The sequence below is a fragment of the Carcharhinus amblyrhynchos genome, chromosome 3 (assembly GCF_965287045.1).
Source record: "Carcharhinus amblyrhynchos chromosome 3, sCarAmb.v2.hapA, whole genome shotgun sequence".
Lineage (NCBI taxonomy): Eukaryota > Metazoa > Chordata > Chondrichthyes > Carcharhiniformes > Carcharhinidae > Carcharhinus > Carcharhinus amblyrhynchos.
In genome coordinates, this window is record NC_137326.1 from 25,365,150 (window position 1) to 25,391,767 (window position 26,618).

Below are 26,618 nucleotides of genomic sequence, written 5' to 3' on the forward strand. Positions count from 1 at the left end.
TGTCTTGAGGAGTGTAGATATTACAGAGAAAGAAATGCTGGAAGTCTTAAAGCATATCAAGGTAGATAAATCCCCGGGACCTGATGAAGTGTATCCCAGGACATTGTGGGAGGCTAATTGCAGGTCCCCTAGCAGAGATATTTGAATCATCGATAGTCACAGGTGAAGTGCCTGAAGATTGGAAGGTGGCAAACGTTGTGCCTTTGTTTAAAAAGGGCTGCACAGAAAAGCCTAGGAACGAGAAGCTAGTGAGTCTTACATCTGTGATGGGTAAGTTATTGGAAGGTATTTTGAGACACAAGGACTGATTAGGGCAGTCAGCATGGCTTTGTGAGTGGAAAATCATGTCTCACAAATTTGATTGAGTTTTTTGAAGGGGTAACCAAAAAGGTAAATAAGGGCAGTGCAGTTGATGTTGCCTACATGGACTTTAGCAAGGCCTTTGACAAGGTACCACATGGTAGGTTGTTGCATAAGGTTAAATCTCACAGGAGATATCTAAATGAATACAAAATTGGCTTCTTCACAGAAGCCAGAGGGTAGTTGTAGAGCATTGTTTTTCAAACTGGAGGCCTCTGATCAGCAGTGTGCCTCAAGATCAGTGCTAGGTCCGCTGTTATTTGTCATTTATATTAATGATTTGGATAAGAATATAGAAGACATAGTTAGTAAGTTTGCAGATGACGCCAAGGTTGATGGCACAATGGACAGTGAAGAAAGTCATCTCCAATTGCAACGGAATGTTGATCCATTGGGCCAGTGGGCTGACAAATGGCATATAGAGTTCAATTTGGATAAATGTGAGGAGATGCATTTTAGTAGATTGAACCAGGGCAGGACTTACTCAGTTAATGGTAGGGCACTGGGGAGAGTTACAGAACAAAGAAATCCAGGGGTACATGTTCATAGCTCCTTGAAAGTGGAGTCACAGGTGGACAGAGTGGTGAAGAATGCATTCAGTATGCTGGGTTTCATTGGTCAGAACATTGAATACAGGAGTTGGGACGTCTTGAAGTTGTACAAGACATTGGTAAGGCCACACTTGCAATATTGTGTACAGTTCTAGTTACCCTATTATAGAAGAGGTATTATTAAACTAGAAAGAGTGCAGAAAAGATTTACTAGGATGCAACCAGGACTTGATGGTTTGCGTTATAAAGAGGCTGTTTAGACTGGGACTTTTTCCTCTGGAGCATAGAACGCTGAGAGGTGATTTTTTTGGAGGTCTATAAAATAATGAGGGGCACAGATCAGCTCGATAGACAATATCTTTTCCCAGAAGTAGGGGAGTTTAAAACTCAAGGACATAGGTTTAAGGTGAGAGGGGAGAGATACAAAAGTGTCCAGGGGGGCAATTTTTTTCACACAAAGGCTGGTGAATATCTGGAACAAGCTGCCAGAAGTAACAGTAGAGGCAGGTACAATTTTGTCTTTTAAAAAGCATTTAGACAGTTACATGGAGAAAATGGGTATAGAGCGATATGGGTCAAATGTGGGCAACTGGGATTAGCTTTGGGGTTTCAAAAAAAGGGTGGCATGGACAAGTTGGGTCGAAGGGCCTGTTTCCATGTTGGATGACTCTATGATTATGACCAACATGCTTGCATTGTAATTGCTTATGGAAGTGTCAATTAAGATCACAGTACCTTTGTTTCATTGCGAATACAAACACCTTTCTGATGACTTCCCCCAGAGGTTTTTTCTAGAACTTCAGATTGATTTCCAGATTTTTCCCAAGCTAATACATGCCCAACTTGGTGATGTAGTTCAGCAACATGACTAAGAGAAAAGAAACAGGTGGCATTGAAACTGTTCTGCTCAACACTAGGTATCTAAAGACTAGAACAGCAAATGTAACATTTTCAACTTGCAGGTATTTGTTTCCTCTCTCGCTCTATTTTCCACCCCCATGCTTTTTTCTATTACCTCACTTACTTACTTCCACAGTACTTTGCCTTACCAAGATGATTGCCACCCATAATCTCAATGTTTTACATTGTCCAAGCTTTTCTAAAAAAGATCTGCTGAGACAACTAACCTATTATTTATCTTCTCATCCCTTTAGTTCATTTTAATACATTTGACACACACTAATCAATATGCTGAAGCATTTGTTCAAAGTGAGCGGAGAAGATGTCTTATTTAGGGACACTAGTTTATCAGTGCTGATGTCGGTTAAATTTCAGAATATAATGTTTTGGTTATGCTAATTGTGTTGTAGAAGTATGATTCAAATCGGGAATAAATACACTGGCCAAATGGGCCTAACCTCATAAATCGATGACATAAGTCACAAAACAATCAAATGGAATTAAATCCAATTCATCCAGTTCGTTCTTTGAGTAAACCTCATTTCATACTAATCTTAAAATAAAATGTAATATAAATTCTAAAAATAACGTCGTACTCAAAAATCGCACAACCAGTTGCTCAAAATGATTAAATTTTTTATCTATTTTAGTGATATTTTTGTAAAAGGCAACCACATCATTCATCAAATGCAGATTTTATTAAGTGCTTATAAAATTACAGCACAGTTTGGACCTTGCAGTAGCTTTCCACACATTTGCTCAACAGAATGCATTTTAATAAGCATTGTCAACATTTATGCAAAAATCAAAAAATAATCAGCAGTAAACATTTTTCAAATTATTCATGTGACACATAAGCACCAAAATAGATGTGATTTGTCAGATTTTATAGCTTCAGCTCTAATCTAAATGCTGTATATCTGTGATTAATGTTTTAAATCATTGCTTTTCAGCTTTCTCAGCAAGTACTAGTTTTCCATCTAACATATAGGGCAGCAGGGTGGCACAGTGGTTAGCACTGCTACCTCACAGCTCCAGGGAGCCGAGTTCAATTCCCAGTTTCGGTCAGTGTCTGTGCAGAGTCTGCACGTTCTCCCCGAGTCTGCATAGGTTTCCTCTGGGTACTCTTGTTTCCTCCCAAATCCAAAGATGTACGGGTTAGGTGGATTGGCCATGCTAAATTGACCCTAGCATCAGGGAAATGTGTGGGGGTACGGGAATAGGGCCTGGGTGGGATTATAGTAGGTACAAACTCCCTTTGAACTGTAGGGATTCTAGGATATAAAAATGTGTTTTGAATCTCAATGGCTGAATGTTACTAAACAGAAGTAAGAAATGCATGCTAAAGATCATTCATCCATCCATAGCATTATCCCAGCAAATAGTACAATTGTTCACACAAATGCTAGTTAAGTGGAAAGATAATTAATTATTCATCAACATCCAACCAGTTTTGAAGAGACTGTGCTGACCATGATGTTTTAAGTAAAAATATGACTGCACATTAAAATCTACCATCTAAGTTTTCTGGAAGTTGGTGCTCCATTTTACACCAAGCCCAACTACAGTTTATGCGAAATAATGGACTTGCTGCTATCAATTGAAAAGGGAGTTTGCACAAGCTAATTTTTTATGTGTGCTACAATTTTTACATAATGAAACAAATGGACTAAAAAGAATATTCTGCTCATCACAAAACTGCCATCTATTGAAAGTTACAATATCTCAGATCCAGATTCCAATTTCTCGGAATAGCCTGCACGAACACGTTTAATTTGCCTACACTTTCCCTCTTACACAATGTTACATATTTGCCAGATAATTTCAGAAAAATATGAGAAAGTTTTGAGTTGCATTGCAATTTACTTTTGAAATGATTTAAGTTTTATAGACAGGTTTACATACTGATTTTTTTTGATCCAACGGCGTCTACCATTTTACAAACTGGTTAATGCTTTTACACTTTTGAACAGTTAGTAAATTCTGCATTGCAACATCAGTGACAAACTCATATTGTGCAATCATTTAATCAGACAGCATTTAATTTCTGCTTCCAATCAAAAATAGTCTTTTATCAATAGGTTTTCCATCTAGTAATACAAGGAATCTGCATTTCATTAGAAAACTCAGCCTATTTCACAAAAACTCAGGAATAGAGACCTACTTAGAAAATCTTACTTTCAGTTTAACATCTTGTAGCCAGCTTGTTAATGCAACATTTTGCCAACAAATGAAGTAAATACTTACTTAGTAGCACCTCTATTTTCCTCATTATCAGATGAAGAAGATGTTGAAGAAGCTGGGAAAAATGGAGCCTCTATGCCACAGTGATTTGGACTCACAGCTGAAGCCGTAGAGATATTTGGTGAGGAACGCTCATACAAAGGAGTATGTTTCCCTTCGTGAGGAATGTTACTGTAATTGTTGTTGGATTCCAGGGTGAGGCTGGGGTCAGGCAGGGCAGGCTGGTATGTACCTAATGATGAAGGCTGATCTTTGTTTACTGAATACAAGTCTGAAGTTCCTGGTCCTGATGTGGTAGGTTGGCCAGTTAATGGTTGGCCCTGACAAATGAAACAAATGATGTTACTTCATGACTGTTCTTAGTCTTTGAATATTGTTGAACTGCACAAGTATATACAGTTTCATATATAGAAAGCTACATAACTTAATTGATATCTCAAAAGTACTCCTGTGATTCTAAATTATTTTGGGACATTTTGAGACAGAAAAGGCACTACATAAATGCAAGCTCTTTCATCCTCCTTATCCATTCAAGAGTTTGGCATTATACAAAAGTCTTTATGATCAGATGATGGTCCCAATCTCACCAATTTAACTGAACATTAAATCGATTTTTCAGCAGATGATACAGCAGATTAAAGCAGTACATTCACTTAAGCATATAAATAAGCTACAAAGTACATCAGATCAGCAAAATGACCAAGGAAGATATGATAGATCCTTATAGTGCAGAAGGAGGCCACTCAACCCATGAAGTCTGCACCGACTCCATCAGAGCGTCCCACCTAGACCCTAGCCCGTAATCCTGCATACTCACCCTGCTTGTCTCCCTAATCTACATATCCTGGGACACTAAGAGGCAATTTACTATGGCCAGTCATCTTAACCTGCACATTTTTGGACTGTGGGACGAAAGCAGAGCACTGCACCAGAGGAAATCCCCACAGACACAGGGAGAACATGCAAACTCCAAACAAACAGTCACCCAAGGCTGGAATTGAACCTGGGTCTCTGGCAGCAGTGTGAACCACTGTTCCACCTCCTCTGTGCCACCAGGCTGTATGTGTACATATGTAAGCATAAGTGGAAACATCACCATTTGTTCAATTCCTATGTACAACTAAAGTACATGCGTGTGCATTTTGAACAGATTGCTTTGTGATGTCATTTGAAGCAAGAGAAGAAGCAGCAGCCAGGACCATAGATGGTGCTACTCAAATCATCAAAGTTGGGTGGTGGGGTTCTTCTAATGTGCACTCTGAGTATAAATTTGCAAGCATCCAAAGGAGGTTAATTCTAGGCATGAGAGATTTAGCAGCTGAAAACATGGATGGCAATTGAAGAGCAATGAAGAATGCCAAAAGGTTAGAACTGCAGCAAATCACAGAGGTTTGCAGGGACTGGAGGAGGTCACCAAGATAGGGAAATGTGTGCAGTCTGGGAAGGTTTGTAGGAGCTGCAGAAAGTATCATTGATAGGGGGAGTGTGTCAGATTTCATGGTTTACATGGTGCCTATTGTAGACTCAGTTGCACTGTCTGGTCACCTCTTCTGTTGTCAGCATGTGGAAGGCTGGCTGCTGGAGAAACAGAGAGGGACAGCACAGGCTTCTCTTTCTCCACAGCTAAAAAAGCACTGAATTCTGAAGTTCATGTATGCACGATCAGCATGCCCTTGTCCTGTAACGTCATTGGTTGGCCAGCTGAATGAAGCATAATTAGATTTCCTCGTGTGTGGAGCTGTGCAACTGCACAGGAACGCTGTTGGTGGCCATCGTGCATTGGCAGGAATTAGTGTTAAATAATAATTGCACCCACTTCCCCCACCCCAATCCAATTCTTTAAGATATTAACAATGCTTCTAACCACTTCCCTAAATAACTTATCAGCATTAATATTCTTGTGGTTAAATGTCAGAGGTGATGATATCAATTATATGTCAATTATCCCAGGATCTAAACCCAGCCAAGGACACAGTATGACATATGTTTTGCCAATACGCCCACCATTCTAAAATTTTAGTATCTTGTAAAACCAAATATGATCAGAGTGACTTAGATTAATGGTATAATTCAAATTAATCATTCTTACCATAGCCTTTGCCTGAAGATGAGGTTGTGGAATGTTAAGCATCTGTGGATGTGGATAGTGTGGTACAACAGCAGGCACTCCAAATTGATTCAGTCTCATTCCTTAAGCATAGGAATAAAATTAAGAAGTTACAATAACTTCAGTGACCAGATCAACAAATGTACAACTGCTCTCAAGGAGTTTTTTTTTATCTTTGATAACTGACACTTTGTGAGAGTGCATGCTACCTAATGCACGTGCACCAACAGTGATCTACAAGGCTACTGAAGCCAATCTCATCACAGCGTTTAAGAAATACTATGACAAAAACTTGATACACATATTCATACATGTTGGGAAATCGAAGAGAAAGATGATGATAGTATACAGCTTCAATGTGATGCTAACCCTGTAGCAGCGTAGAGAAGAACCTTAAAGCTGATATTTCGCAGATGTCTAAGATGTAAGGAAAGGTTTGAAAACTTGGAATTTTTCTAACTTGAAAGAAGCTAAACTTTCAGTTTACAAGATATTAAATAGAATGGAGTAAGTCATCCCTGAATGTTATTTCAAGTTAATGACGGTTGTCAAACAGACAAAGAATGACCATATGTGTGATGTCTTGATAAGGTAAAGTGCCCAAAACTTGAGTAACTCAAAATATCTAGATGTGTCAAAAATGTACGTAGGGAAATAATCGAAGGATAAGCTAGATGCGTTGAATGGTTTCCCATACATCTATTATTTCAGTGTACATCTGAAAATTAAGTGTACTATCTCTGTGCACTTAACTGATGAATTGGTACAGAATTGCTAGGTATGGATTGACAAAAGAGGACTTAAAATTGTGAGGTGGCTGAGCACAATTGACTGCCACTGATAACTATTCTGCTGTACTTGAACCATGAATTATCAAGTCTCTGAAAGCACAAGTGAAAGTGCAAATCATACATTTAGAAATGGGCCGTTCCTATGAATAATATGTTTTACTTTTTACAAGACATAAACAGTGACAGGTTTGTCTGTAAATTCACAAAACAATGGTCAAAATTCAAAAGAGGAGGTAAGGGCTTATTATTTTACAAGGAAAATTTCTGCAAAATATAAGTGCAATGTCTGAATGAAAGAAAATTTGTTTCACTCTGCTAAACTATGTTTAAACTGCAAAATAAGGTATAACTCTCAAAAAAGGTAGATCATAAACTATTGAATACAACAGAATATAACTTCACACTCCAGTATGCACCTGGGAAAGGAGTTGGACCATGTTGAAATAATGGAGGCTTGCTTGCGATGGAGTAATATTCAACTGCTCTCTTGAATTGTTCAATTTTATCTTCTGTCCTAGACTGAAAAGAGATCATACAAGCCATAATAATCCACAGCATACATAAATGATCGTTTACATTATAATTTAGTTAAAATATTTTCAGCCAATACCTGGTACTTGATATCCAAATTTAAAGTAACTCATATTGCCAGTAGATGGATGATCGCAACCATCACTATTACTGTAATAATGTGTAGTCCTAAAATTGGCACAAAAATTTGCTTCATAAAGAACAAAGAATTACCTTGGGTAGTATACAGTAGTTTTGTTTGGCTCAGTCCTGAATGTCCACATTATCCAGTACTATTTAAATAGTACTTACAGAAGTACAGGACCATGATGATTATTGGAGGCAATCAAAATTGAGATGATCACTGTTCAACCCAGAATTTATTCTGTCAGATATAATTTCAAGGCTTACTGTTTGATAGGGCTAATGAATCAGGAAAGCTGAGTTATCAGTGAGCACTCATCGGGGGTCTCTAACTATTAGGATTTCACGCTAATTTAATTCTCCCATACAATGGAGTTAGTTGCCTTTCAAGCCAGTTCCCTGAATGAAGTCATCAATATGCATGTTTAAAAAAAACACTGTGATCAAAAAAAATACTTTTTGGCCATATAACCCATGGTTGAACTTGTTCTTATAGCTTGTGAAGCATGTGAGAATGAAGATGGATCACTACTTCCATCTTTGGCAGAACTTCAAGTACCAAGTGTTCCAAAGTTAGGTACAGAACAGATCAGGACCTATACCATTCTATATCTCAAAACCTATTTTTGCAGCAAATCCAACCAAACTTTTCAGCATAACAGTGCAAAATCTGAGTCTGAACAGGGTTCATGAACATATCAATCTCAAAATATTATTTTTCTAAATAGTCTTTTGTTGCACTATTTTTAATTGATGCTTAACAAAGATTTTCACTACATCTACCATCTACCTTCATAAATCTACCTCCCTGAAAACATACTCTGTAGAGGGGACCTACACCAAACATTAACCCTCCTGCCAACACCGCCCTCTCTTTGCTAGAAGTCGTTAAAAAGAAAATGGGAGTTAAATTAAGTTATTCTTTAAGATTATTAAAGTTATTCCGAGGGCTATAATGTACCTAAAAAAAAGTGCTGTTCCATGAGTTTGTATTGAGTTTCATTTGAACAATATAAAAGACTAAAGATAGAAGGATCAGAATGGGAAGGAGAAGGGAAATAAAACAGTCAACTCGGAGCTCGGGATTGCACCTGTGAATAGAATGGAAACGGTTGACAAAGTGGTCACCAATCTGCTTTTGGTCTTAAAGTAGAGGACACTGCTTCTGACTTGTTGGAGCCTCTTGTCCTTTTCCACTTTTTCATCTATCTCATTTCCACAGCCCACTGTGTTTCAGTTTCCGTCATCGTGCCTAAGCATTATTTCATGCTAATATCACTCATGTCATTTAACCTCCTTCTGTTTTCCATTCAGCTACTTTACTGCTGATCTACAACTGGCCTCAGCAAACAGTGGATCCAGTGGGATGGGTGGGGAGAGAATCTACCTAGCTTCCCATTGAACAGTCTTCAATGATCTCTGCTAAAATAATATACATGTATACCGGGTGAGATAATTAGGTTCTTAATGCAATCCAGACACCCTTGCTGTAAATGCACACAAAAATCTAGTGAGACAATCAAGTTTAATTGTGATACTGCAATCAAATGGCCAGCTAACAGGTAAAAAGTTGCTACAGGAAGGTACCAATGGCACACTGACACAGTAGTAAGCACTGCTCTCTCACAATGCCAGGGATCCCGGTTTGATTCCGGCCTCAGTGACTGACTGTGTGGAGTTTGCATGCTCTCTCCGTGTCTCCTCCAGGTGCTCCAGTTTCCTCCCAAAGTCCAAAAGACATGCTGATTAGGTGAATTAGCCATGCTAAATTCTCCCTCAGTGTACCCGAACAGGCGCCGGAGTGTGGCAACTAGGGGATTTTCGCAGTAACTTCATCGCAGTGTTAATGTAAGCCTACTTGTGACACTAATAAGTAAACTTTAAACAACAGCAACTAGCAATCGTGGTACCACAAGAAGTCAACACTAAGAGTTGCAAAGGGAATAGGTTCGCACTTTATTCCCTGGAGTATAGAAGAATGAGGGGAGATTTGAAAGAGGTGTATAAGATTTTGATGGGTATAGATAGAGTGAATACAAGCAGGCTTTTTCCACTGAGGCTAGGGAGAAAAAACAAGAGGGCACAGGTTAAGGGTGAAAGGAGAGAAGTTTAAGGGGAATATTAGGGGGGGGCTTCTTCACGCAGAGAGTGATGGGAGTGTGGAATGAGCTGCCAGATAAAGTGGTAAATGCAGGGTCACTTTCACCACTTAAGAAAAACTTGGACAGGTACATGGATTAAAAGGGCGTGGAGGGATATGGTCCAAGTACAGGTCAGTGGGACTAGGCAAAAAAGTAGTTCGGCACAAACAAGAAGGGCCAAAAGGCCCGTTTCTGAGCTGTAATTTTCTGTGTTTTTTTCCTATGGAAGAAAATAGAAAAAATTAAACCAAAAATTGATTAATTTAGAACACACCATATGATTGCTACTCCCGTTGCTACGTACCCGAGAACGCTTAAAAACATCCTTTGCAACTGCATCCAAATCACCAATATCCTGAACGTTGCGAACATATTCAGCGACTGCTTTTATCACGACATCACAAGGCGGTAGAACAAGCTGGTGTGCACGTACCTGAAATCATACAAACCCAAAACTAAAGTTTTAAAAATATTTCCTGCTATCCAATTCATTATCATAGCAACGTGAATTTACGTTGTACCTGTAACAAAGAAACTTAAGAGAAGTGGATTCAGACAAACGGACAGAGAGCCAAAGCAGAAGGTATTAGGAGGGAGGCAAAAGATTGATCAAACAGTGAGGTTTTAACAATGATGCTAAAGCAGAATAAGAGAGGTGGTTTAGGAAGACCATGAGGCCTTGATGGCTGGGCACAGCTGCCAACGACAGACAGAGAGAGGGAGGAATGGATGCACAAGTGGTCAGAGAAATCTGGGAGGATTGCAGGGCTGGGAGAGGTTAGAGACAGAGAAGGGCAAAGCTACGAAGTAATTCAAACACAACTGAAAAATTTCAACTGGAGGAATGGAAAAAAAATGTAGGTCCGCAAGAAAATCACTTATTGTGAAAAAACCGTGCAGAATGTAGGCAGCAGAGTTTTTGAACAGCCGTCATGTATGCATGAAGGGTGGCAAGATGATCGTGTATGCAAGTAACAAAAGACACAGATTAGCGTTTCAGCATCAATATGGGTGATATTATGGAAGTGGAAGTCGGTCTTTTTGATAGGGGCGCATAGAATTGGAAGCTTGCCAAAAACAGAATGGACATTGAGGCTGAGAGTAGCCACATTCAAAGTGAATCTGGAATTGGGAAGTACTGAGGGTGTGGAATCTGGTGGGAGAGTTAAAAAGAATGGATGTAGTCATCCCACTGCTAAATAGGGGAAACTAAGGCTGACAAGACAATGTGTTGAACAAGCAGTCTGACAGAAGTAGTGGACTGTCGTAAGGGAGATGGAGCTGGACGTACACGTGGATATCGTCATCAACATAGCAGTACATAGATGGGGTAGGAAAGAATGAACTCATGCACATAGTGCCTTTCACAATTCAGAACTTTTCAAAGTGTTTCACAGTCAAATAAGTACTTTTGAAGCATAGTGAAGTAGAAAAACAACAGCCAATTTGTCCACAGCAAGATCCCACAAAGAAAAGGATGTGTCCAGAAAATCTGTTTGACTGATGTTGGTTGAGGGGAAATGTTAGTCAGGGTACTGGAACAACACTGCTGCTCCTCTTCAAATAACATCATGTGACGTTTTATTTCCATCTGAGTGACCTTAGTTAAACATTTAATTACTGCCTAATGTCTCAGTTTTGTAAAAACATTGTCCTTAACCAAAAATGTATTATGTTGTGAATAATCTCTTAAGTATCTTAACATTTTATGACTTTGATTTAAGCAATGAGAAGACTGCAAGTAAGATTGAAATGATCCACAGCTTCCCAACAAGTGTACTCCACTGAGGAAGAATTTAGGTTCTAAAAATTGAGGTTAACTTATCTCTAAACACACAGGAACATTTACTAAATATTAAAAACTTAAAACATATTTATGTCAAGCAGGATAAAATCTGAAAACTTTCTGAAAATTTTCTAAATACTGGTGAACAAACAACTACTTTTCAAACTTCCACACTGCCAAGTGGGTGACCACATTGCAGAACATCTCCATTAAATCCACAATCGTGACTCCAGTCACCCGTCATTCCAATTTTCTGCCCTCCTCCCACTGTGATCTTTCTGTTCTCTGCCCCCACCACTGTGCCAAGCTTGAAAAACAGCACTGTATCTTTCAACTAGTTCTCTAATAACCTTTGGACTCGGCATTAAGTTCAGCAATTTCACCAATTTCACATTGTAATCTCTGCTCCCATTTTCACTCTTTCTGCTTGTTTTTCAGTAACAGTTGCTAGTGATAATTTTGTTATTCCCATTTACACCTCCACTGACTTTTTTTTACTTGTCCCATTAATATTGCTTTGCATCATCACGCCTTTTGTCGTTAACTCCCTCATGCCTTCCATCCTATTATAGACCTTCCCTTTTGTGTTCTTTCCTCCCCTCCCTGCCTTGCTTAAAATCAATTACGTCCCCAAGTACTCCCAGTTCTCGACCTGACATGTTAACTGTTTCTCTTTCCACAGATGTTGCCAGACCCGCTGAGTATTTCCAGCGCTTTATTTTTATTTCACATTTCCAGCATTAGCTGTAATTAGCTCCTGTAGTCTAAGTTATAAACTGGTGTTGAAGACAACAAGAAGTTACCTGAAAAGTAACTTGTCTTAAAACATACAGCTTTAATTTAACCATGTTAAAATCTTAGTTGTTGTAAAGTCACAGCATAAACAATAATATTCAACGTAAAACAGTGCTGACAATGTTCAAAAGTTCCATTTGCTTTCATAAGTTTTAAATTCAAACTGATAAAACAACATCTATCTTTTTGAAAATAAATTCTTGAAGCAGATTTGCCCACAACCTTAGTTTTACCTGGGGTAAGCTGAAAGGCTCCCACATGTTGCAATCAGTTACTACTGTATTTAATGCCATGAGTCAAGGAATACAAGATGTATATGCAGAAGGCATAATCAAAATTTATAATATCACAAACACTTGTTTCAAAGCCCGAACATCAAAATATAAGACATTCAAGAAGAATGTTTTAAGAGCTGGAAGACTGACTCCATGGCATCAAAAGATTTGGGTAGAATTATAGACTGGAGACACCGTAGCTTTTCGGCTATAAAGGAAATAAGAGAATGATGTTGTTGAATTTTGATAGTTAATTGGATAGAGACTAGAAAATGAAAATAACTTAAATTTACATCTCAACAGCACAATAAGGGGACTAATTGATACTTCCAAAGGGAAACATAAAATGACACAGGAACATAAGAAACAGCAGTAAGTAATGTGGCCCATCGAGCCTGCCTGCCATTCAGCACAATCATGGCTGATCTTATATTTTGACTCCATGTTCCTGCCTGCTCCCCAGGTCCCTTGATTCCCTAAAATCAAAAGTTTGTCTATCTCAATTTTAAATACATTCAACTGCGGTTTGCCATAATCTTCTGGGGTAGAGAGTTCCAAAGATTAATAACTCTGCTTGAAAATATTTCTCATCTCAGCACTAAATGGTCAATTGTATGTTAAGTCCAGACTTGGAATACTGTGTACAGTTCTGGTCACCCTATTATAGGAAGGATATTATTAAACTAGAAAGAGTGCAGAGAAGATTTACGAGAATGCTACCAGGACTTGATGGTTTGATTTATAGGGAGAGATTGGCTAGACCAGGACTTTTTTCTCTGGAGGGTTGGAGGCTGAGAGATGATCTTATAGAGGTCTAAAAAATAATGAGGGGCATAGATCAGCGAGATAGTCAATATCTTTTCCCAAATGTAAGTATAAAACTAGAGGGCATAGGTTTAAGCTAAGGGAGGAGAGATTCAAAAGAGTCCAGAGGGGCAACTTTTTCACATAGAGGGTGGTGTCTGGAACAAGCTGCCAGAGGTAGTAGAAGAGGCAGGTACAATTTATCTTTTAAAAAGCGTTTAGACAGTTACATGGGTAAGATGGGTATAGAGGGATATGGGCCAAATGCAGGCAATTGGGACTAGCTTAGGGGTTAAAAAAAAAGGGCAGCATGGACAAGTTGGGCCAAAGGGCCTGTTCCCATGCAGTAAACCTCTACAATTGCTTACCTTGAGACTGCGTCTCCATTTTACATTCCCCTGCCAGGTGGCACAACCTCACTGTGTGTACCCTGTGAAGCTTATGCAGGATCTTGTATGTTCCCATGAGATCACCTCTCATTTTTCAAAGCATCAGGAGATATACATCCAATTTATTCAGCCCTGCATCACAGAACAATGCTCTCATCTCAGGAACCAATCTAGTGTGCCTTTGCTGCACTGTCTCCAATGAAACAGATTCTTCCTTAAAATGGAGGACAAAACTGTACTCAGTATTCCAGGCAGGGTTTCAGTAAAGCCCTGCATAATTGTAGCAAGACTGAACCGTGCTGGGACCAGAGTGCTGGCGAATCGTGTGAAGAGGACTGTAGACAGGGCTTTATTACGGGGTCTAAAGTTAAGGAGACGGTACAGGTAAGGATAGAGGCCGAGGATGTCCCAATAATAGAGGGAGTAAGGGGCGTGAGTATGGTTGGTGGCATTCCAGCAAATAAGGTCCAGGTGAAGGCTGGGATGAAGGCACTTTATCTGAATGCGCGAAGCATTAGGAATAAAGTGGATGAGTTGGTGGCACAGATCGACACAAATGGGTATGATCTGGTGGCCATTACAGAGACGTGGCTGCAAGGTGACAGGGACTGGGAGCTGAATGTCCAGGGGTATCAAGTGTTTAGGAAGGATAGGCAGGAGGGAAAAGGGGGGAGGGGGGGGCGTAGCTCTGCTGATTAAGGATAGCATCAGGTTGGTAGCAAGGGATGATATTGGAGCCGAGGAGCAGAAAGTGGAATCGTTGTGGGTAGAGATTAGGAACAGCAAAGGGAGGAAGACGCTGGTGGGTGTTGTCTATAGGCCCCCGAATAATGATCTGGAGGTGGGGCGGGCTGTTAACACGCAAATAAGTGCGGCGTGCAGGAATGGGACGGCCGTAGTTATGGGGGATTTCAATCTGCATATTGATTGGTCGACCCATGTTGGACGCGGTGGGCTCGAGGAGGAGTTCTTGGAATGCTGCCGGGATAGTTTCCTGGAACAGTGTGTGTTGGAGCCGACGAGGGAGCGAGCTATCTTGGATCTGGTGCTATGTAATGAGGCGGGTAGAATTAGGGAACTTGCGGTGAAGGATCCTCTTGGGGAGAGCGATCATTGTATGGTGGAGTTTCTGGTGCAGATGGAGGAGGAGAAAGTGAGTTCCCGGACACGCGTCCTTTGTTTGAACAGAGGGGAGTACGGTAGGATGACAGAAGAATTGGCAAATGTGGACTGGGGGAGCGCGTTGGAAGATAGGTCTGCTGAGGAGCAGTGGAGGATCTTTAAGGAGATCTTTCTTGGTGCTCAGCAGAAATTTATTCCGATGGTTAAAAAGGACGGTAGGAGGAGAGGTAATAAGCCGTGGATAACGAAGGAGGTGAAGGAAAGTGTTAAATTAAAAGCGGAGGCGTTTAGAGTAGCTAAGAGTAGTGGGCGAGAAGAGGATTGGGGGAGGTTTAAATGTCAACAAAGATTGACAAAGAAGTTGATAAAGAAGGGTAGGAGAAACTATGAAGCTGGGCCAGCGCTTAATATAAAAAAGGATAGCAAGAGTTTTCATAAATATATAAAAAGGAAGCGGCTGGCTAGGGTGAATGTTGGTCCCTTAGAGGATGAGAAGGGGGACTTAGTGGTAGGGGATGGGGATATGGCTGAGGTCTTGAATAACTTTTTTGTTTCGGTCTTCACGGAGGGGGACGTGAATAATTTGCCGGATGTTAGAGATGGAAAGGTGGTAGGACTGGAGGGTCTCGATGACATTACTGTTACTAGAGAGGTGGTGCTCGACAGACTGGAGGGGCTGATTGTGGACAAGTCCCCAGGACCGGATGGAATGCATCCGAGGGTCCTGAAAGAAATGGCGGAGGTGATAGTGGATGCCTTGGTGGTTATTTTCCAGACGTCGCTGGATTCCGGGGAAGGGACGGAAGATTGGAAAACAGCTAATGTTACGCCGTTGTTTAAGAAGGGTGCCAGGCAAAAGGCAGGGAAGTATAGGCCTGTTAGTTTAACGTCTGTTGTAGGTAAAATGTTAGAATCCGTCATCAAGGAGGAAATAGCAAGGCATCTTGAGCGGAACTGCTTGATAGAGCAGACGCAGCACGGTTTCGTTAAAGGGAAGTCGTGTCTGACAAATTTACTGGAGTTCTATGAGGATGTGTCTAGGGCGGTGGATAGAGGAGAGCCGGTGGATGTGGTCTTTCTTGATTTTCAGAAGGCGTTTGACAAGGTACCTCACAAGAGGTTACTGCAGAAGGTCAGGGGGCATGGAGCTGGGGGTAGGGTGTTAGCGTGGATAGAGGACTGGTTGTCAAATAGGAGGCAGAGAGTGGGGGTCAATGGGTGCTATTCGGATTGGCGGATGGTGACTAGTGGAGTGCCCCAGGGGTCGGTGCTGGGGCCTCAGCTATTTACCATTTATATAGATGATCTGGAGGAGGGAACCGAGTGTAGGGTGTCGAAATTTGCTGATGACACCAAAATTGGTGGAAAGGCAAATTGTGCGGAGGGTGGGGAGAGTCTACAGAAGGATCTAGATAGGCTGGGCGAATGGGCCAGGAAATGGCAAATGGAATTTAATGTTGGCAAGTGCGAGGTGGTCCACTTTGGTAGGAATATTGGTAGGAAGGATTATTACTTACGTGGAGAAAAACTGCAGCAGGCGGCGGTGCAGAGGGACCTCGGGGTCCTTGTGCATGAGTCGCAAAAACCCATCTTGCAGGTGCAGCAGGTGGTCAGGAAGGCGAATGGGATGCTGGCCTTCATCGTGAGGGGGATTGAATATAAAAGTAGGGAGGTCTTGCTGCGGCTGTATAGGGCATTGGTGAGGCCGCAGCTGGAGTACTGTGTGCAGTTTTGGTCGCCGTACTTACGCAAGGATATTTTGGCCTTGGAGGGAGTGCAGAGGAGGTTTACTAGGCTGATGCTGGAGTTGAGGGGGTTGAGCTATGAGGAGAGGCTGAATAAACTAGGCTTGTACTCGTTAGAGTTTAGAAGAATGAGGGGAGATCTCATTGAGACGTATAAGATGATGAATGGGATGGATAGGATAGAAGTGGAGAGACTCTTCCCGCTCAGAAAGGATAGCAGGACTAGGGGGCACAGCCTCAAGATAAAGGGGGGGCGGTTTAGAACAGAGTTGAGGAGGAACTTCTTCACTCAAAGGGTGGTGAATCTCTGGAATTCTCTGCCCGTTGAAGTGGTGGAGGCTACCTCACTAAATATTTTTAAGACGCGGGTTGATGGGTTTTTGATAAGAGAGGGGATTAAGGGTTATGGGGAGAAGGCGGGAATGTGGAACTGAGCCACGGCAGATCAGCCATGATCTTATTGAATGGCGGGGCAGGCTCGAAGGGCTAGTTGGCCTACTCCTGCTCCTATTTCTTAAGTTCTTAAAGCCAACATACCACTTATTTTCCCAATTTCTTGTTGCACCTGTATTCTAATCTTGTGTTCCTTATACAAGCACACCTAATTTCCTCTGAACATTTATAAGTCGTCAACATTTTTAAAAATCTGATTTCCTATTCTTACAAACAAAATGAATAAACACACTTTCCCACATTATATTCTGTCACTCTGTTTGCCCACTCACTCAACTGGTGTGTGTTTCTTTGCAGCCTCTTTGTGTCTGCCTCACAGCTTACGTTCTCATCTAGTTTTGCATCATCAGCAAACTTAGGTACATTGCTCTCACTAATCAATAGGGATTGTAAATGTCCAAAATTTGGCACTCATCCTTGTGACACTCCCACTACTTACACCTGCTATCTTGAAATTCATCAATCCACGTTCTGCTTCCCGTCCATTAACCAATCCTCTATCCACACTACTTATGGCAGCATGGTGGCACAGTGGTTAGAGGTGCTGCTTCACAGTGCCAGGGGCCTGAGTTCAATTCCCAGCTTGGGTCACTGTGTGGAGTCTGCACGTTCTCTTCGTGTCTTCACAGGTTTCCTCCAAGTGCTCCAGTTTTCTCCCACAGTCCAAAAGACGTGTTGATTAGGTGCATTGGCCATGCTAAATTCTCCCTCAGTGTACCCAAACAGGGGCTGGAATGTGGCGACTAGAGGATTTTCACAGTAATTTCATTGCAGTGTTAATGTAAGCCTACTTGTGGCAAAATAAATGGACTTTAACTTTTAATCTATTATCCCCAACTCCATGAGCCCTTATTTTGTGCATTAAACTTTTGTGTGGCATCTTATCAAATGCATTTTGAAAATTCAAGCACAGTACATCTACTGGTTCTTCTTTATTTACCCAACTAGCTACATTCTCAGAAATCTCTAATAAATTCGTCAATCAGGATTTTCAGATAACGAAACCATGCTGATAATATTTGGTTTTCGAAGTGCATTGCTGAGACTTCCTTATTAATAGATTCCAGAACTTTTCAAAAAGCTCTTAATACAAAGTGATCAATACAAGAATAGATGAGCTTCTGAATGGATCTGTAGAAGCAAAAGTGAGGAATCGGTTAAGTAACAATTAATTGCTGGAGGAAGGGCGCAAAGAGACTGTAGGCTCTTCTGGAAATATGAACCAACATCATTTAAAGGGCTTTTTTCATTGGTATTTAGCTTGTGATATCCTATGTCAGAACCAGGGTGGTTTTAGTTGTAAAGAACAAGACTATTCAAGTTTCTCCTGTATATTTGACAGTCAGTTTTCAATTCTATCTATGGTATCACAAAGAGACAGACTGAAAGTTAAATTCCTTCCTAACGTGAAGTAAGAAAAATTTAGGCAAGTCACTCAAGTCATTCTTGTTCACCTCCAAGTAGCCAATAATAGAGGCCTTGGAGTAGTTGAGGAAAGGCAGAAGCATCAAAAGTCTTTGCAGAGATGAATTAAAAATAAATCATTTTATTCAGGAAATGTGCATAGCAAAGGAGGAAACCAGGAGGTGAAGGAGAGGAAGATCGAAAGGAAGTGGAAACATAGCAACTTGAAATACTGTTATTGCTTCACAAATAAACAAAAGAATCAGGAAGAGGAGTAGGCTACTCAACCTCTTAGCCTGCCCCACAAAGTTAAGATACAACTGTGTACTAAGGATTCTAGTCAAATAAAAACTTCAGTCTGAAATAGTCTGGCAACAGTTCACAATTCATGTTCAAACTTCAGTCATAAAATGGGAAATACAACATTTTGCATGCATTAATATCGGCATTGCCACTACCATGATTATCTTTACCTTTAATGAAGCTAAAGGATGGTCTGGGCCAAGTAAACTCCAGTGAAAGGCAGCCAGATCTTCATCAGGTAGGATATGGTTGCCTAAGTCAAAGAAGAAGAAAAAGTCATAAAACTAAAATAAATAGTTGCTTGCTAGTACAGAATTTAAGCACTGCTGAAAAATAAGACATGCTGTTGGAAGCTTTTCATCTTGCACTCATCAATACAGAGACAGGGACGCCAAATTTCAAAAGGAACAACAATTTATATTGCATGAGAAAAGGGTGCTAACTTGGTTGGCAAGCTGGCTCTAATTGGTCATGACACTGCCAAGGTGAATGCATCGGGGGAATACTGTTTTCCCCCCATGCTTTTATTTATTCAAAAAAGGTGCAATGACTGGACATATTCCCTTTGCCTGCAGAGAAAGGTCTCTGCAAATGAACATACTTAACTTCAAGCAAGTGTAAGCTGCAGGATCATAGCTAATCTGATCATAACACTGCTTGCATTATACCATGCATATTAAATGGATCTATGGACGCCACTTATGGACCTCAGGAATGCTGTGTTTACTTCAAATGTTCTTAGAAGGGTAAAGTATCACAAAAAAAAAAGAGCAGTTAAATCTAGCCATTTCATCATGTTTTTATGCAGTGGCAATATGAGTTGTTTTTCCCACTAATAGGATGCTGCTGTTAAGGTGTTCTGCTTACTGCACAACTGAATAACACGGTATTTGAATTTTGGTGCTGGTGTGATGCTAAGTACATATACCACGGTTCCCAACGACCGGCAAATTGTACCAAACAGCACCTCCCTTTGGCTGCACACAATATGCCAAGCAGTGACCGCATTCAACCAATCCACGCTTGTCAAGCTCAGAACCCAGTATCTAACACTTGATGTGATTCTGTTATTGAAGAGCACTTACTGAGTGTGCTAAGAATTAGACTATTATAATTTAAGATCATCAGTTGGGCTCACAATGTAGCTCATTTACATGTACTAGAGAAGTTACATTTATTCATAGGCAGAATGACCAGTCCTCTGCAGGCAAAAGAAATGTGTCTCGATATTGTATTTTTCTGAACAAACAAAAGCAATGGGGGCAGTAACTCCTCAGCAATGGTATGGCAACGCTTCAATCAACACCCTTCTCCCATACTGTATGAATTGCTGTTCTCTTAGAAATTTGGCATTTTTGTGATTGTCCTGATGAGTGGAAGACAAGAAGTTTCAACAGCATGTCTCGTTCTTCATCAGAACTCAAATAAAAATACATTTATTTATTTGTTTAATTGGTTTGTTTTTGGCTACTTGTGAGAACTTCAATTTTAGGACTTTGTTGAACATACAAAAAAAGTTCTGACAAAGGGTCATCCACACTTGAAACATTGGCTCTATTCTCTCTCCACTGAGGCTGTCAGACCTGCTGAAATTTTCCCGCATTTTCTGTTTCTGATACAAAAATACTTTATTGTATTAATTACACAAAACAATTTGAACGGTTGGGAGGATAGATCGCTCCATTTGCAAACTTCAATCAGGTATGTGTCAGTCATTCATTCTCACAAATTTTTGGCTGACCTCAACTGCAAACCATGTTGGTAAGCTCCAAATTAGATTTTCCCACAAAAGTGAGGAAAGGATAGGAAGTTATGCTGTTTCAGGATTTAAAGCCCTCCAATAACTTAGAGAGCCCATTTTGCTTAATGTTATAAACAGCAAGCCTATCAGTTGAAAATATTCATTGGGAGTGCCACAGGTTACAGAAAAGCCCAGATCTAAAGTAGGGACATCCAGATTTCCTGAATAACACCCAAAGGATGGCGCTCGCTTGTCAACCCTGTTGTCCCACCCTCTGCCACAATTCCCTGGAATAAAAAACACAATTATTATTGCAACAAGAATGACGAAAAATTGTTTCCAGTAACTACTAACTCAAACATACCACATATTTGCAATGAATTCAGGAAAAGGGCATCAAACTTACAAGAACCCATCATCATCTTACATTAATCTTTATTAAGCTCATTTGCCACATCTAATTACCCTGTCTTGCAATGTTTTAAAATAAATTTTACCAAGAATGCCCAAAAGGCAAGGAGGCACCTTTTACTCCCCCTATATAATTCAGAAGTCAGTTGGTTTAAGAAAAAGAACTACAACTTATACACATTTATATTTACTTCTGGTGTAACACATTACAAACACACAGCTCCTGACCCAATTTCAATCACATTCATCTGTAAGGATTCAAGTGAAACACAAGTTAATCACAATACAATTAACACCCCAGTCTTCACCTTGTATGCATACATCACAAAACATTCCTCCCATTTACTGCCATTGAATTTACTTTGAACATGCCATCACACGAATGATTGGCAGCATATTGTCAATTGGATGTTCCTGTATATCATCTGCACAAGTGAACATGTCATTTCTTTTACAAGAATACAACCTGCTAACTCCAGATGTCTCATTCAAACAAGAAGTCCTCCAAATAATCAGAAGCAATATGTTAAGAGACATGCCAAAACGACTCACGTGACAGAAGAGCCACAACCAACAGCATTCATCTTAGGACTCAGTTCCCAGGAGGAGGAGCACAAATCCCAAAGCTCTTAAACTCCTGACAACGAGGAGGCACCATGGCAGAGCATGAAAGTAGAGTTAAGAGTCAACCAGGACTCATACAAGACTTGGTGAGCAAGTTCAGGTTTGGGAAGTTTCACCAGGTACTATCACAGAAAATCTAATTTACATAGAAAAGGAAAGGCTTTCTGAATCCTATCATTTCATAAAACTGTACACTTTTCATACTTCTTGGGGATCCTGGACAACTGTATGAACTTAAGACCATGAAATAAAATCATACGACTTATCTCACACTATTATGTACATCTGATAGGCAAATATTCATCATGTTCTCAGTGGCAACTTGAAATAACCCTCATGCATTTTAATTGTCATAACTACACAGTGCCCCTTGTGAATCAAGGCTTCCACCAGTATTGCTACCAGTATTGAGACATGTTAAGGTATGTGCATTGACACCTGTATATTCTGGAGCAGGGATAGGAAAAGAGATGGTACAAGCAACTAAAGGGCTGCACAACACACTTTGTTGCCCCCCTTCACTTCTGCAAAATAGATACTGGAGAAAAGGCAACAGAACAGCAAGCTACATGATTCTGGAAAGACATCAGACACAGCAGAAAAGGGAAAGGGAAAAATCAAGAGAAATGCTTCAGCAATGGCCTAGTGTAGTTTTTTCTCAATACTGGCTTGCTTAAATGGATTTCCATTTGCAACTTGGCAACAAAAGAAACCCCAAACATTCTATATATAAGGGTGGATGATTGAAATAACATTAGACGAGCAGATGGGAAAAAATCCAATGTGTGATGACATCACATTTTAATTTATTGCAGCATGTTACAAACTAGGCTGAGAAATCTTCATCTAATTTACAGATGGGCCTGTTGAATTTATGAGTATAGATTTGGTGGACTCGAGCAAGAAATGCAAACCGGCAAGTTTAAAATATCACTGACCTTCTTACTGGTTTTTAGTGTGACACTGGAATGTTACAGGCAGCTACAAGGAGTTTTAGTCACAACTCCCTCAAAAAGAAAGTCTTTGCTCAATGCCATTATTAATTTCAGGGTTGAGCTAGGTGAGGTGTTAGGAAATCCTCCTTTTTCCAGAGAATAAAGGACCTGCAGGCTTCAGGTTTATGTGGTCCAAAAAAAATTGTGTGCCTTTAAGCATGAGCTGAATCTGTTTCTGGCTTGGGAAAAGATCTCTTTGTACAAGATATACCTTGCAATGTAAGTCAAAGTCAATGTGACCTCATACACTTGTTTTGATTCAGTTTTACTTGGTTCTTCGCCCTTCCCAGGTTAGTATAGTGAGTGTATACATTGCACCACCACAGACCGCGCTGGTCGGTTCTGAAAGAACATAGCTGCTAGACTAGGTCTATGGCAGGTGGTGAGGGAACCAAGAAGGAAAAGCATACTTGGTCTTATGCTCAACAACCTGCCTGCTGCAGACGCATCAGTATCGGTAGGAGTGACGTTTGCACAGTCCTTGTGGAGACAAAGTCCCATCTTCATATTGAGGATAACCTCCATTCTGTTGTGTGGCACTACCACCGTGCTAAATGGGATTGACTTCGAACCGAATTAGCAACTCAAGACTGGGCACCCATGAGGCACTTTGGGCCATCAATTGTAGAAATATATCCAGCGGCAGAGTCGTACTCGATCACGTACTGTAGCTGCATGGACGAGTACATTCCACATTTTACCATTACCACCAAGCCAGTGAATGAACGCTGGTTCAAAGAGTGCAGGATGACATTCTAGGTGCAGCATCAGGCATAACTAAAAATGAGATATCAACTAGTGAAGCTACAACAAAGGACTACTTGTGTGCCAAACAGCATAAGCAGCAAGTTATAGACAGAACTAAGAAATTGTACAATTAATGCATAAGATCAAAGCTCTCCAGTCCAGCCATATGCAGCCCTGAGTGGTGATGGACAATCAAACAACTCACAGGAGGATGAAGCTCCACAAATATTCCTACCCTCAATGATGGAGGAACCCAATGCATCAGTGCAAAATATAAGGCTGAAGCATTTGCAACAATATTCAGGCAGAAATGCTGAACGGATGATCCAACTTGGCCTCCCCTAGAGGCCCCAGCAACACAGATGTCAGTTTTCATCCAATTTGATTCACTCCGTGTGATATCAAGAAATGGCTGAAGTTACTTGATACTGCAAAGACCATGGGCTCTGCCTATATTCTGGCAACAGTACTGAAGACTTATGCCCCAGATTATTATGGGCAGCATGGTAGCACAGTGGTTAGCACTGCCGCTTCGCCGCACCAGGGACGTGGGTTCGATTACTGGCTTGGGTCACTGTGTGTGGAGTTTGCACATTCTCCTCGTGTCTGTGTGGGTTTCCTCTGGGTGTTCCGATTTCCTCCCACAGTCCAAAGATGTGCGGGTTAGGTTGATTGGCCATGCTAAAATTGCTCCTTATTGTCCTGAGACGTGTAGGTCAGAGGGATTAGTGAGTAAATATGTAGGAATATGGGAGTAGGTCTGGGTGGGATTGTGGTCAGTGCAGACTCGATGGGCCAAATGGCCTCTTTCCGTATTGTAGTGTTTCCGTGATTTCTAGAACTTGTCTGCCCCCTACCCGAACTGTTCCAGTAAAACTACAATATTGGTATCTATCCAGCAAAGTAGAAAATTGCCCATATATGTCCTGTACACAAGAAAGAGGACAAATTCAATGGCTAATTATCAACCCATTAGTCTACTCTTTATCATCAGTGAAGTGATGGAAGGGCTATCAAGCAGCAAATACTCAGCTCACTGACCCACAAGCTCAGTCTGGGTTCTGCCAGGTCACTGCTTCACATCTTCAACTGCTTCAAGAATGATCGTACTTCCATGAGGTCAGAAGTGGAGAAGTTCATATTTGACTGCACAATTCGTAACGCCTCACATGTTGAAACAATCCATGCCCAAATGCAGTAAGGCCTGGACAATACCCATTATTGGACTAACAAGTAGCTACATTTGCGCCACATGTGTCAGGCAGTGACCTTCTCCAAGAGAAAACCTAAACACCACTTGACATTCAACAGCATTACCATTGCTGAATCACCCACAATCAACATCCTGGGTATTACTACTGACCGGAAGCTGAATCGGACTACCCATATCAATACTGTGGCTACAAGGACAGGATGTGGAGATGCCGGCATTGGATTGGTGTAAACACAGTAAGAAGTCTCACAACACCAGATTAAAGTCCAACAGGTTTATTTGATAGCAAATGTCACTAGCTTTTTGAGCACTGCTCTTTCATCAGGTAAGTGGGAGTTCTGTTCACAAACTTGGCATATAAAGACACAAACTCAACTTACAAAATAATCAAGTCTTAAAGGTACAGACAATGTGAGTGGAGACAGCATTAAGCACAGGTTAAAGAGATGTGTACTGTCTCCAGACAGGGCAGTTATTGAGATTTTGCAAGCCCACACCAGTTGTGGGGGTACCCCTCGATGCTCTCTCCACTCACATGCTCTCTCCACTTACCTGTACCTTTAAGACTTGATTCCCTGTAAAGACTTGCATTCCAACTATTATTTTGTAAATTGAGTTTGTTGGGCCTGTTGGCCTTTAACCTGGTATTGTGAGACTTGTTACAGATCAGAGGATCAGAATCCTGTGGTGGGTAAGTCACCTCCCAACTCCCCAAAGTCTGACCATCATTTACAAGGCAGAAGTCAAGAGTGAAATGGAATACTCTGCACTTCCCTGAGTGCAGCTCTAAAAACACTTGAGAAGCTCAACATCATCCAGGACAAGTACTTGATTGGTATCCCATCCACAAATATTCACTCCTTCCACCACCGATGAACAGTGGCTGCAGTGTGCATCATCTACAAGATGCATTGCAAGAACTCACCAAGGCTCTTGTGCAGCATCTTCCAAACCAACAACCACTACCATCTAGAAGGACAAGGACAGCAGACACATGGAAACACCACCATCACCTACAAGTTCTCCTCCAAGCCACTCACCATCCAGACTTGGAAATATATTCTGGAATTTTGAGCATTCTCAATTTTGATCGCACAACAATTGGTGGGTGAGCTGTCAGCTGGTTAGATCCCAAGTTCTGGAATTTACTTTCTCAAACTTTCCACCTCTCCATTTTGATTTCCTCCTTTTAAGACAATCCTTTGGACCAACCTCTCTGACCAAGCTTTTGGGCATCTGCCCTGAAATCGCTATGTGGTTCAGTGTCATATTTTATTTTATAATGCTTCTTGAAGGGCTTTGTGGCATTCGATCACGTTAAAGGCATTGTGTAAATTTAAGTTGCTCTTGGTTGTACTATAGGGATCTGATAAACTTGAAGTCCCACGTGTTTCAGGATAAGGGGAGGGGCTCTGCATGACAGTCCTTCAGTTGTCATTATAATCACAGGCACAAAGGAATAGGAGTTAGCCATTCAGCCCTTCAAGCTGGTTCAACATCACAGCTGATCTGCTTCCCAACCTTATTTTCCCACCTTGGTTCTATGCTCCTTAACACCCTTACATAACAAGCTATCAATCTCAGCAGTTAAAGAATTATGCTTCCCCTGCTTCAGAATGACAGTCAGAAGATAAACATCTATATGTGTTATCTTATGCTAATCAACATCAACCGTAATCTTCTCCCCAGTTTCAAGCTTCCCCACATCTCTCCTTTCAACTATCGAATAGTAAAACAGACAACTTACAATACTGTGGTTGTTGCTGAAGCAAGCTCCTCCATGAAGACGAAACCTTAACTAGTGAAACTTGCTGAATTTTCAGTGGAGTCTTGCAACACCATCTTGGACAGGGAGGATCTTCGAAACACTGTCATCTCTGGGATCCTACCTACAACAAGGTGAGAATTGGCTATCTACACTGTTTAGCTATGCACCTATTTAAATATGGCATTCCAAATGTCATTTTATTTAAATCACTTTGCTTGTAAATAATTGCTGTTGGGTTCCCATGCGGAGCACACCATTCCTCTACCAAGGGCAGTAAAAAGCCTGTTTTCAGACC

At 40.9% G+C, this 26,618-nt stretch overlaps 1 protein-coding gene across 3 annotated transcripts in view; it reads right to left on the reverse strand.

The window, feature by feature from the left end:
• The window catches only part of LOC145337544 (constitutive coactivator of PPAR-gamma-like protein 1 homolog), a 124,670-nt gene that overhangs the window by 58,892 nt on the left and 39,160 nt on the right, over window positions 1-26,618 (reverse strand). For all 3 annotated transcript variants that reach the window (XM_080182346.1, XM_080182340.1, XM_080182354.1), the window contains exons 3-8: window positions 18,995-19,077; window positions 10,053-10,181; window positions 7,370-7,472; window positions 6,145-6,245; window positions 4,059-4,375; window positions 1,647-1,779 (exon numbers count right to left, since the gene is read on the reverse strand). In XM_080182346.1, coding sequence (XP_080038472.1) covers window positions 1,647-1,779; window positions 4,059-4,375; window positions 6,145-6,245; window positions 7,370-7,472; window positions 10,053-10,181; window positions 18,995-19,077 — 866 coding nt within the window. The remainder of the gene's footprint in view (window positions 1-1,646; window positions 1,780-4,058; window positions 4,376-6,144; window positions 6,246-7,369; window positions 7,473-10,052; window positions 10,182-18,994; window positions 19,078-26,618) is intronic.